General features: G+C 51.3%; 1 protein-coding gene across 4 annotated transcripts in view; it reads left to right on the forward strand.

Moving 5' to 3' along the window:
- Positions 1–1993: 1993 nt before the first annotated feature.
- Adcy3 (adenylate cyclase 3) overlaps positions 1994–12893 on the forward strand; it is a 78086-nt gene continuing 67186 nt past the window's right edge. For 2 of the 4 annotated variants that reach the window (XM_032909076.1, XM_032909078.1), the window contains exons 1-2: positions 2826–2897; positions 3269–4122. In XM_032909076.1, the coding sequence (XP_032764967.1) occupies positions 3448–4122 (675 nt within the window). In that variant the 5' untranslated portion in view covers positions 2826–2897; positions 3269–3447. Of the gene's footprint in view, positions 2898–3268; positions 4123–12893 lie in introns of all 4 variants that reach the window. The other 2 variants (XM_032909075.1, XM_032909077.1) reach the window with 2 other exon arrangements.

Genomic DNA, 12893 nt, shown 5'->3' on the forward strand with positions numbered 1-12893 from the left:
GCCAGGTAACGGGTTCCTGTAGCAATGGTAAGGTGCCCTGGGGGATTCTGGAAGGACAATGAGTGGACAGCAAGGGAGAGGTCAGCAGCGTCTCTATGTGGCCCCATTTCCTTCACAAGACTGGGCTGCGGGCTGGAGAGATGGCTCAGTGGTTAAGAGCACTGGCTGCTCTTGCAGAGGACTCGGGTTTGGCTCCTAGCACCCATGTGGTGGCTCACATCTGTCCCTAAGTCCTGTCCCCAGGGACCCAAATGCCTTCTTTTGGTTTCTTTGAGCACTGGTAATGCACACAGTACACAGGGGCAGAACACTCAGACACAGGAAATATAAACCTTTAAATATAAATATAAATATAAATCTTTAAACAGAACAGGGTGGGAAGTGGGGGCTGGGACGTAGGTAGTTTCAGAAGGCCTATGGAGGAACTCAGGGCAGGATCCAGGCATGTGGCCTGGCCTTGGCACGTGAAGGACTAGTGAGGACCCCAAGGGTTGGGGAGACTCAGAGATGTAATATGAGTGCCCTTGTGTCAAAATAAAACCTGTGAGTTGTGATAGTGTACACCTTTAATCCAAGAATTTAGGAGGCAGAGGCAGGCAAGTCTCTAAGTTTGAGGCTGGCCTGGTCTATGAAAGGAGTTCCAGGACAGCCAGAGCTACACGGAGAAATCATCTCAAAAAAAACTAAACTAACTAAACAAACAAACAAACAAACCCTACATGATATTTATGAATCCTTAAAATGTTTTCTTTTTAAAGATCTATTTATGTAATGTATGTAAGTACACTGTCACTGTCCTCATACACACCAGAAGAGGGCATCGGATCCCATTACAGATGGTTGTGAGCCACCATGTGGTTTCTGGAATTCGAACTCAGGACCTCTGGAAGAGCAGTCAGTGCTCTTAACCTCTGACTTGCCTATATGTATGTGCAGTGTGTGTGTGTGTGTGTGTGTGTGTGTGTGTGTGTGTGTGTGTGTGTGTGTGTATACACTTCTGGAGGGTCTGATGCTCTCAGAGACCAGGAAGGCCAGGAGAGAGCGCCAGAGCCCCTAGAAATAAAGTTACAGATTGTGAACCACCCAATGTGGGTGCTGGGAACCAAACATGGATCCTTTGCAAGAACAGCAAGTACCTTAACCACTGTAGTCAACTTGACCTTATACAAGGACTGTCCTCTACCACGGAGCTACATCCCGAGCAGTTCAGGCAGACCTCATCTAATGGTTTCCTTCCATGACACAAGGTCTCATGCGGCTATGGTGACCTTGAACTTTGTACTAGGATCACAGCATTTAATAGCCTGTGGACTGAATCCCAGGCCCTGGTGTGAATGCTGGTCAGAAACTCTATGAATTCATAGCCTAGCAGCTGTTTTTTCCCTCTCTTTCTCTTCTTCTCTTTTAATCAATCCATTCCTTTGTTAAAAGTAAAAGCCATGCCCTATACCGTCATGCAACAAGCTGAAATAAATTTCTGGACCCCAAACAACTTAAAACGATGGGACTGCGCTGTATTCAGATTACCCTCCTTCTCTATTTGAGTTATTATGCTCTGCCTTGCTAATCAAAGCCATAGGGAATGTGGACTGAGGCACGTGGGACGGGTGTGGGGAGGGTGCAGGGTCGGGGAAGATGATCTTTTCACATGGACACCTGTACACACAGCAGTGGCAGACCGACTCTCTGACGGACTATTCCCTGGATGTTGTGAATGTACGACTGAAGTTCTAAACAGACACGTATCCATGACCGACAGGGCATCTCTAATCAGCCCCCTCCCCCAGCCCCCATGGCTGTCCTTTCCTCATCTTGAGCTGCCTCCCAAAGTGATCCCTTGATGCTGAGGGCTCTTCCCAGTCTCCTGGGTACATTTTCTTCCGAAAACGACTTTTACTCCTAACAAGGTGTTCTGTCAAAATTGATACCACGGCTTAGGAGACTGATAGATTCAAAAGGAACATTTGCGTCTTTAAGGAAGAATCCAAACACATCTCAATTGGTAGGATGGAGATCTTCGCGAAGCAAGGCCTCTTTCGGGCCCACGTGCCAGGTACCAAGCAAGCTACTCCAGGCCTCTTTTGTCACCAGGTTAGGCTGTATATTCCCTTGAGGAGAGATCAAGCCCCACGCTTGACGTCTGGGCTGCCAGGGTGGGCGGAGACACTGAGATGGGGCGCGCCCATTCGGGGAGCGGTCCCCAAACCTCAGCCAGGGCCTCTCCTTTCCCCGGAAGGAAACCAGGGTAGAAGGGCGGCTGGGGTGCCCCAGCACGCCTCACCTGCAGGGAGGATACGTCCCGGGCTTTGATCTTCTGTAACACGGCCTGTTCGAGGCAAAGCGTGGAGTCGCCTCGTTCTTTTCTGTCTGCCACCTACTCGGCGTTTCCACGCAGCTATCTCCGGGCGCTGGCAAGTGGGGGGACACCGGGGACAGCGAGGGGCCCCTCCACCCGGCGTCCAGGAGGCGGCGACAAGGCGGGGAGGGGCCGCCCGCCTCCTGGGGCCTGCGGCGCGCGTGAATCAGTGTGCAGAGCGCGGCGCACGGACTCGGCTGGCTCGCCCTGCGTGCGGGGAGAGGATGCTGGCAGGCTGCCCCGGCCTGGGCCCGCCATCCGCAGCGTGAGCCACCGCCGTCCTCTGCGACCACGGATGCTGAACCACAGCCCCGCGCCTCTACCGGCCCGACCCGGGGCCTGACCGCAAGGGGACCCGCGCACAGGCTCGGGGCGGAGGAGCTGGCGCGGCGGCACTGCGGGAAGCAGCCTGCGGCTCGCTGAAGCCCGCTTGGCCCGGCTCCGCAGCCCTGGTCCGGAGCGCGCGGCTCCCGAGTTCCCGCACAGGTCAGCGCCAAACCAGGATCCAGGGCCGGGCTTCCACGAGGCTGCAGAGCCCGAGGTTGGGAAGGGGTTGGATTCTCCCAGGGGTGGGTGGGGGAAAGGAAGTAAACAGAAGGGAGATGAGGGAATCCCCAGGACCGCCCCGGCTCCTTCCAGGCACGTTTTATTTTCAGCTTGGAGGCACTGGGCCTGGAGGGAATTTAGGTGAGGAAGTCAGGGATAGAGCAGGGCATGTGAGGGATGGAGAGATGGCTAGGCCCCTCCAGAAACCCGACGCAGGAAACCGGGTGTCTGGTGTGGACCGGACTGAGTGTGTGTGGGCGTGCTTGGGAGGCTATGGTGTTGGAGGCTTGTATAGCATGGAGCTGTGTGAGGGGTAGGGTGGGTGGCGAGGAAGGAGGCGCTTCTACTTAGCCATGTCCTTTTAAGTTGCAGATGATCGGTGCCACCTGTGTCCTGGGAACCCACTAAACATTCCAGCTCCAGTTGGACGCCCTTCACCCACAACCAAGGGGAGCCTCCCCGCCTTCCCAGGCCTTAACGAAGCCCTGGTGAAGTGGCTTGACCTGGACTTCTCCCTCCCTCATTAGAAGCAGCCACCAGCCAACATGCCGAGGAACCAGGGCTTCTCGGATCCCGAGTACTCGGCAGAGTACTCAGCTGAGTACTCAGTCAGCTTGCCCTCTGACCCCGACCGCGGGGTCGGCCGGACCCATGAAATTTCTGTGCGGAACTCTGGGTCCTGCCTGTGCCTGCCTCGCTTTATGCGGCTGACCTTCGTGCCTGAGTCCTTGGAGAACCTCTACCAGACCTACTTTAAAAGGCAGCGCCATGAGACACTGCTGGTGCTGGTGGTCTTTGCGGCCCTCTTTGACTGCTACGTGGTAGTGATGTGCGCGGTGGTCTTTTCCAGCGACAAGCTGGCGCCCCTCATGGTGGCAGGCGTCGGTCTGGTGTTGGACATCATCCTTTTCGTGCTCTGCAAAAAGGGGCTGCTCCCGGATCGAGTGAGCCGCAAAGTGGTACCCTACCTGCTGTGGCTGCTCATCACAGCCCAGATCTTCTCCTACCTGGGCCTGAACTTTTCGCGTGCCCACGCAGCCAGTGACACTGTGGGTTGGCAGGCCTTCTTTGTCTTCTCCTTCTTCATAACGCTGCCACTCAGCCTCAGCCCCATCGTGATCATCTCCGTGGTCTCCTGTGTTGTGCACACGCTTGTCTTGGGGGTCACGGTGGCCCAGCAGCAGCAAGATGAGCTAGAAGGGATGCAGCTGCTGAGGGAGGTGAGTCCCACCCTCCTCCCTATCTATCGCGTGGTCTCACCCAACTGGGATTGCTTTTAAGCCAGGAGTCGAACATGTCCTGAGTGGCCTTGGGGTCCCAGTTGCCAGTTCAGAAGGACCACCTCTCAACCCCTGGGAGTGTACACCCCGATGCTTATCCTAGAGAAAGGGAACAGAACACTGGGCCTCGGGGCCACTCAGCCACCTGTGCCTAGTTGGAGTAGGCGACAGCACCTTGGAGTCTTGGTGTGGAAGAAGTCTTGTCCAGCCATTCCGTCAATGGCTCAGGTCAAGAGACAGATTGTGGCAAATTCTGATCACTAGCTGTCTTTGCTTAACTCCAGATGGTATTTGACTTGTGGGAGCTCAGTGCTCTCAGTCAAATGGAGATCCTGTCTGCCCTGAATCCAGAAATGGCTGTTATCAAGATCCGAAGGAACAGGGAGGAAAGCTTGTTAGGTTATGTGAAGAGACGTAAGGAGGGAAGACAGGATTATCAGATACCCTGCTTCTTCCTTAGAGCTCAGAGTGTCACCAGCAGATAGGCGATGTAAGGGGGGGTGGTCTCCCATAGAAGGCAGGAAGTGGGGACACAGCCAGGACAGTTGTCATAGCCATTGTGGTGTGGAGCGTGGTGCTGCGTCCTAGTGAGCTGTTTCTACTGAAGGAATGGAAAATTGAGACTCGGATTTACTGATTTGTGCTACGAGAGACAGCCAGGCTGTGATTCTGGCCGGAGTCTATCCATCCGGCCATCCCGTGAAGGGCTCCCGGAGTCATGATTCAATGTATTCCGTATCTTACGGCATGCTCCCGTTTTCCACACATGACCGGAGAACCGGGAAGTGGTCAGCGACAGCCGTCAGGTTTCTTCCCTCTGCTTCCAGAGTTCTTTCCCCCACTTCTCACTGCTGTCCTTCTGTCTTACCGAAGCCATTGTCGTTTTCTGCTTGGAATTGGGGCATAGCCTAGAGCGACCCCATCGATACCTCTGATGAGAGAACTTGTGGGGGCTATCCCATTGCCTCCCAGCTGTTTAGAGGAAAATATGGCTTCTGCTGCGTTTTTAAACTTTTTTTTTCCCAGGCCTTGGTACAACCTTCTTTCTATTTTCCCATTCTGGGTCAGGTAGGAACCTATTTCACAGATTCTTTTTTTTTTTTTTTTAAATTGATTTCTTATTTTGAAGCAGGGTTTCATGTAGCTCAAACTGGTCCAGCTGTAGCTGAGAATGGCTTTGAACACCTGATCCTTCTTGCTTCTACCTGCCATGTGTTAGGGTTACAGATGTGGGCTACCAAGCTCAGTTAAATTTCACAGAAGTTTTCTGCATGGTTCAGCACCAGTCTAGAACCTGTGGGATTATTTTTAAGGGGTTTTTTGTTGTTGTTGTTTTATTTTTGCTGTTTTGTTTTTTGAGACAATATTTCTCTGTGTAGCTCTGGCTGTCCTTGAACTCACATCGATCCAACTGCCTCTGCCTCCCCAGGGCTGGGATTAGTGTGCATCAGCACCACCCAGCTTTTGGCTTTTGTTTTCCTGGGTGCTTGGTGTTCTCTTGTAAACATCTGTTGCTGCTGTCCTGGATCCTTGGGTTGGTGGCTTCAGCTTATGTCTCTGCTTGTGGACAGTTTTCTTGGGATGTCCATGGTCATCACTATTGGGGATTGGTCAGGACGGGTAGGTCTGGCAGCATTTGGGGCTTGAGGACATAATTCTGAACCGTTACCTTCCAATAAACAAGTACTTCTTCCTTTTTCTTCTTGCCAGGGTCCCTGGCCTCGAGTACCTCTCCCCAGTGTGTTGTTCATTGAGGAGCAAATCAGAAACAAATCCCTCCCCCACTTCTGACCACACCTGGACTTGTTTGCTATCAAGAGACTTTGGGGGTCCATAAAGCCTCTTCTAGTGAAATTGAGCAGTCCTTCCCTAAGTCTGGGCCTGCCCAGAGTGCTGAGATGGGGCATGGCGGGGCCTTGTCATGGTAGAGATTCTAGGTTTATGGGGAGCAGACTTGACTGACTGTAGATAGTGTCCTCAGCAAACCAGTGACCAGATCATACAGGGAGCTGCCTCCTGGTTGTGGTCCAGGAAGGTTTGCCTGGAAGTCATTTGGTTGGTTGATGGAGGGACCTGATTCTTGATTCAGCTCTGTGTGGTAGAGGGTAAGGCTGGTGTGGTATCAACCTGAAGAGGTGACTGGCTAGGGGCCAGGATAGACCTGAAATTCATTCAGGCAGAAGCCACTGCCAGCCCGTGGAAACTGGCCAGCACTTGAGCCATGTCTGGTATATTCCACTCTTCTGCCAGATTCTCTACTTATGCCTTCTCAGCAAAGGCCTGGGATAGCATCAAGTCCAGAGCCCTCAGGTCATAGGGAAGGAATCACAGATAAGCAGCTGCTGACCATTGGCTGCAGAAATGAGTAGAGAGTCCAGGCGTGTGACTCACTGCTATGGCGGTGGGAATTTGTCTCCTTAGCCTGAAAATGGAATCCTGGCTTCTCTTTCTTGTCTCCCGGAGACAAGTACTCTCTCTGCCTGTCTGTGGTCATCACCCACATCTCAGTAGAAGGCATAGCTTGTAGAGTTTCTGGGTCTCTGTTAATCAAGCAGATGGGAACACTGTCATCTCATCTGAGGCCCCTTGCTCTGAGGTTTCAGTTGATACTTCAGGCCCACGTCACTCCGGGCCTCATCTTCTCCACTCAGCAAGAAACTTCATTTGGAGGCTGCTCTAGGAAAGGATCCAGATCAAATATAGCCACATGGCAGGTACCTGCAGATCAGTTTTGAACCCGAGATTGCTGGTCTTAAAAGAGACCAGGACTGCAAAGAAATAAGAGCCCTAATTGGAAATAGGAAAAAAGGTAAAAGTAGTAACTTAAGAGTAAAAATATTAAAGGCTGGGGGTATAATTCAGTGGTAGAATGCTTGCCTAGCGAGCTCTGGGCTCTCTTGAGTCCCCAGCCTTGCAATAAAAATAATACATATATACATGTTTATAAGATAAAAGTGTGTACTAAGAGTTTTTGCATCCCACGGGAACATGGTCTTGACATGAAATCGTGCCTAGAACTTGGCTTTGGGAATAGAAGGGAAAGAGGGGCCTCACAAGGTTAAATTGGGAGCCTGAGATAGGAAGCTGGAGGCCAAGCGTTTACAGTCCATGTTCCAGAAGTTTCTGAGTCACTCGTTTGGGACCAAAGTGACTTTAATTTTTTTTATTTTTAGCGACTTGTTTATTTTTATTTTATGTGCATTGGTGTTTTGCCTGCAGATGTGTCCATGTGAGGGTGCAGGATGTAGAGTTTCAAGCAGTTGTGAGCTAACATGTAGGGACTGGGAATTGAACACAGGGCCTTTGGAAGAGCTTAACCATTGAGCTATCTCTCCAGTCTCCCCTCCAGTCCCAAAATGTGACTTTTCCAAAGGTGCCTAGTTTCCCAGGTCCGCTCAATAAAGTCTCCCTTCACTTACGGCTTAAGTACATTTCATCTCTGAGTAGATGAGGTTCATACAGCGTTGCCGTGGGGACAGATACCAAGGACCCATCTCCCTTGGGCGTGAAGAAAAGCGTCATTCTTTCACCTTGGTGCTTGCTTCTCCAGCCTGTGGGATGGGAACCCCCTTGAGGATGAGGGGGGCAGGTGTCCAGGCCCTCCATCAGGCAAACTCCCAGGAGTCTCCTCAGACCCCCACCCGGGCCCAGCTTCCTTCTTTAATTCCTGCCCGTGTGTTTCTTTCCTTGCCTTTTGGGTCTGGCCAGGTCTCTCTCCTGGGTATTAGAGGTAGGCTCGGTTTCATAGCGAAGTCCGCCTGTAGTTCTGGGTGAGTTTCGTGGTTTTGGTTGCCTCTGTGAGTAGTATCAAGGAAGCATTTCCGGTGCCACAGTCTCCTTGCAGGTCCCACACACCCGTGTCTGCACACGGCTCTGTGGGGGAAGGACTAAAGGTAGCCGTGGTGTTTGTGGCAATCTGACATCTTGTCTTTGGCTCTCCTCAAGGGGCCAGAGAATGGGGTTCTAGTGAGGGGGCCAGGTGGTGTTGGGGCTTTGTAGATCTGTCGTGAGAGAATTTTACAGAGTCAAAAGTAGAGCCTCGCGGCCTTTGGGTCTGGGACAAAGAGGGTAAGACATGGGATTCTCAGGCTACGGTCAGAGGATCCTAGGCCTAGGGCTGCCTGGGGAGGAGGGATGAGTCGGGAGGAGCCGCAAGCTTCCTTATCCGGGTTCTGACATCCATACCTCTTCTAGCACAGCCTGTCCCTGACTGTCGTGACGACCCTTAAGGTGGGGTGAGGGAGCCAAGTAGGCAGGACCCAGAGCAGTAGCTCGTGGTTGGGATGAAGGGAGTGAGGCAGGGTGGAGGGTAGAAGACAGCAAATATGGCGGTGAGTATCCTCTGACCCAGACCTGCTCTAGAGACCCTTTACATACTCCCAGGCCTCTGCTGTGTGTCATTAAGGAGTGAGTCTGTGGTGAAGGAGGACCTAGGAATCCCTGATGAATAGTTTGTAGACTGACTTCACAGCGGGGAAGGCTATTTGGGGATGAGTGGCCTGCTGAGGCCTTTATTTGCAAGGTGAGCCACGGACTTGATCCTTCCATACTTACAAATGAGACAGCAAATCATTCACTTAGGGAGGGCTTGGCTCTGGGGGTCCTGGAGAGTTTGAGCGAGGAGGATGTGAGAGAGAATACGGCCTCCATAGACAGCCCTGTCCACAGCCAGAGCCAGTGTGTGTCCTCCATATCCCCTTGTGTTCTGAGGGCGAGGGCACGGAGACTTTAAAAAGGTCAGAGGAGGCAGGTAGGGCCGGATTGCCGGAGAGTCACCCGTAAGTGGAATGGAGGGTTTTAGAACCAGGCATCTGGGCCTCCTGCCCACTGCTTTGATCACCCAAATGCCTTTGTTGAGCATTGTCAAAGAACAGTGCCCAAGAGATGGGCGGCCCTGTGGTAGAAAGCATGCTGGCCCTGGGAAGTGAAGCCTGTACCGGGAGGTTCTGTGTGAAGCCATGGCCAGATGTTAGTGAGGAATGAAGAGGGATCAGAGCGAAGGATGGGAAGGTCAGCGAGGGGTGGGAAGGTCGGGAGGCAAGGCGGCCCCGAGGGGTCTGGGCTCAGGCCGGATGTGGGAGAGATGCTGGAGACAGATGCAGAAGGAGGTCCACTCAACCCGGGCTCTGCCACTGTCCCAGAATGAAAAAGTGGCAGCTGTCCCTCTTTGATGAACTTACTGAGGAGATGGGAGCAAGGGGCTGTGGGGCCATGGAATCCATCTGCATTGGCATAGTTGGAGGATAATGAATTCCCGAGCACATAAATGGTTCATAGACCACCCCCCACCCCACCCCCGCCCAGTCCCTTCTGCCTGCTCACATTTCCCTGTGGTCTTTCCCGATCCTTATCTCTGTGTAAACAGAGCTTTCCTACTGCATCATGAGGGTTCACGGGCAGTTTAGGGCCCACCGTTCACATTCTATTGACATTTTGTGGTTAGCATTGGCGTTCCTTTGCTTGTGATTTTTTTTTTTAAGATCAGCATTTTGTAGACAAACAGGTTTTTTTTTTTTTTTTGGGGGGGGGGGATCAGGGCTGGGCCAGCTGTGGGGACTGAGGCTGCTTTGTATGAACACACGTGTGCACACATGCACCCATACTCTCTCTCCAGAGCTTGGTAAATTCTCCATGAGAATCGCTAGGCTCCTCAGCTTCTTATTCTCCAGTCTCCCATCCAAGTACTAAGCCAGGCCTTGACCCTGCTTAGCTGTCAAGATGAAAAGAGATTGGGTGTTCAAGGCCGTGTGGACTTTGCGGTTTGCGTGTAACAACAGAGCTCACCCAGATGGTCCATCCTAAGATAATCGCTCAGTCACTTCCCACCTGTCTCCTCACCACCCATGCATTCCTGGTCCCATGCTTTTTCTTTTTCTTTCTTTCTTTTTTTTTTTTCTTTCTTTTTCAGAGCTGGGGACCGAACCCAGGGCCTTGCACTTGCTAGGCAAGCGCTCTACCACTGAGCTAAATCCCCAAGCCCCAGATGTGCATGCTTTAACAGGGTCAGGGTGAGACCCCGCCTATGTACGCAAGATGGCCACGTGGCCTCAATGCATGAGTATCCTATGCTGGTCTCAGTGCAAAGCTATCAGGATACCAACAACTGTCAGCCCTTGACCACTGATGTCTGTGCTGGTCAGACTACCTCATTCTCTTCACTGTGGTAAAAAGACATCGGGAGCATTTGATTCCTCAGAAATAAACATGTTTGGATGAGCAGTTCACTTCGGGCTTTCTAAGAACCTCACTAATGTGGGATGGCCCACTCCTACACAGCCTGCCTGAGGATGGAGTCTCCTGTGTAGTGTGTCTCAGTCACCCATTGTGGTCCGGCCTCTGAAACCTTTGGGGCTTCCGTGAGTAAGAGTTTGCCGTCTCTTCCCGACCTCAGCGTTGGCTCTGTTCTGATGGCAGATTTTCTGATTTATGTGGCTCTGTCTGGGGTTGCTTCCTCTGACTGCTGGGCCTGTTTCATTCAGGAGTCTGCGTTTGGCTGATGGCTCCCATGGCAGGCTCTTAGAGTGCTTTGCTCTGTGTCTGGTCTCCCCCTACCTCTGTCGTGTCTCCATGTGGATCCCAGGGCTCCCAGGACCACGGGAGAGTGGATGCTCCCGGGTTTTAATGACTGTAGTCTCAGTAATATTGGTCAGAGCGATAGAAGATTGACTCAGGTGCAAGGGGAAATTGATTTTACTCCTTGATTTGCGCGTGACATAGCAGTACGAGGCAGGGTTGTACTGGGAGCAGCTGTTACCTGAGGCTGTCCCAAGCTAGGAGGCACATGAATCTGCTAGGGAGGAGGGGCTCCGTTTTATTTTATTTTATTTTATTTAATTTTATTTATTTCGCATTTAATTTTTATTTTGTTAATTGTTTTCATCGTGCATATGCATGTGCATGATGTGTTTGTATGTGTGAGTGTGGGCACACGTGTACATACGATGGTTCATGTGTCAAAGTGGAAGTCGGTTCTCTTTGCTGTATATTTTGGGGATTGAACTCAGGTCCTCTGGCTTGAGTGGCAAACACTTTTGCCTGCTGAGCCATCTTGCCTGCCCGAGGCTCAGTTTTGAGGCTGTGGGATACAGGATGTTCAGTGGCCATGGGGTGCTTGAGAAAGCGGACTGTGGTCCAGAACAGGGCCACAGTTTTCATTAAGCGCTTGAGTCTCAACTGGGAGTGACGATGCAGACCTGGGATCCTGGCTCCTGGAGACTGAGGAGAAGGGTTTCAAGTTTGCGGCCAGCCTGAGCCTCACAGGGAGCTGTCAACACCTCCCTCCCCACTAAGATTCTCCATGAGATCCTCTGTGTGGTAGCTTAGGTTTTTGAAAAGTTTAAAAAACACACTTTAAGGCCGAGTAGTGGGAGCACAGGCCTTCTATCCCAGCACCTGGGAGGCAGAGGCAGACGGATCTCGTTGAGTTCAAGACCGGCCTGGTCTACAGATTGAGTTCCAGGACAGCCAGGGTTCTGTAGAGACCCTGTCTCGAAAAACAAAAAAAGCAGAAAAGAACTACTTTATTCTTGACCTGAAGATGCCTTGCAAACCCTTCTGCTTGGGCCCTGCTCTGCCTTCAATGCATCAGAAGAATCCCCCCCACCCCCGATTTTAAAAAAATGTTTTTTGAGACACTGCTCGTGGGCCCAGCTTAGCTTCATGGCGGGGTTGGCCTTGAATGTCTCATTTCCAGTCCCCTCCTCCTGACACTGGGGTTCTAGGTCGGTGCTACCATGCCCAGATTTCTTACCCTTTCAAACAGAAGCTAGCTCTTATTTCCAGGACACTGGGCAGTCCGTTCAGGGCTGTCCCTACACCCCCTAACGCCAGTCACATTCTGGGCAGCCTTCTGAGACTCCTGTTCGTCTCCATTTTGTCTCTGTGGGCTGTCACTTGTTAGGTGGACAAATGGCTGTGTGGAATGCTTCTCCACCTCACTGGGACTTTGAGGAAGTACTGTGTTGGCTTGAGAGTGATTGTATGTATGTGTGTGTGTATGTGTGTGTGTGTATATATGTATGTGTGTATATATGTATGTGTGTATGTATGTATGTGTATGTATGTATGTGTGTATGTGTGTGTGTGTGTGTGTGTGTGTGTGTATGTGTGTGTGTGTGTATGTGTGTGTATGTGTTTTTTTTTTGTGTGTGTGTTATGTATGTGTGTGTGTGTGTGTGTATGTGTGTCATGTTTGTGTGTATGTTTTTTTTTTATATTTATGTGGTGTATGCATGTGTATATATGGTGTGTGGGTATGTCTGTGTGTGTAGTATGTGGGGATATGAGGCTGTGTATGTATGTTTGTATGTGTGTGTGTGTAATGTGTGTGTGTGTATGTGTATGTATGTATGTTTTTTTGAGGCACACGTGTGCCTGGACACCATGCCTGCTTCTGCCTCCTGACCCATACTCCCAGCAAGAGTGATTTTTGTTAAAAGCAAAATTTAACTCTCTTTTCAAGATTTCTTTATTTTAAGCATCTTTGAGGTTTTTTTGTTGCCCACACGCGTGTATGTGCACCACATGTGTGCCTGGTGCCTTTGTGGCCAGAAGAGGGTGTAAGATCCCCTAGAATAGGTGTTATAGGTGGTTGTGAGCCACACTTGGGTGCTGAAAACCGAACTCTCCGAGTAACAAACACTATCTCTCCAGCCCCACTTTTTAACATATCCTCCACCGCTTGCCCCTAAACACCTTTCCAGGCCCAAGGG

This window comes from Rattus rattus, chromosome 7 (assembly GCF_011064425.1).
Source record: "Rattus rattus isolate New Zealand chromosome 7, Rrattus_CSIRO_v1, whole genome shotgun sequence".
Classification (NCBI taxonomy): Eukaryota; Metazoa; Chordata; class Mammalia; order Rodentia; family Muridae; genus Rattus; species Rattus rattus.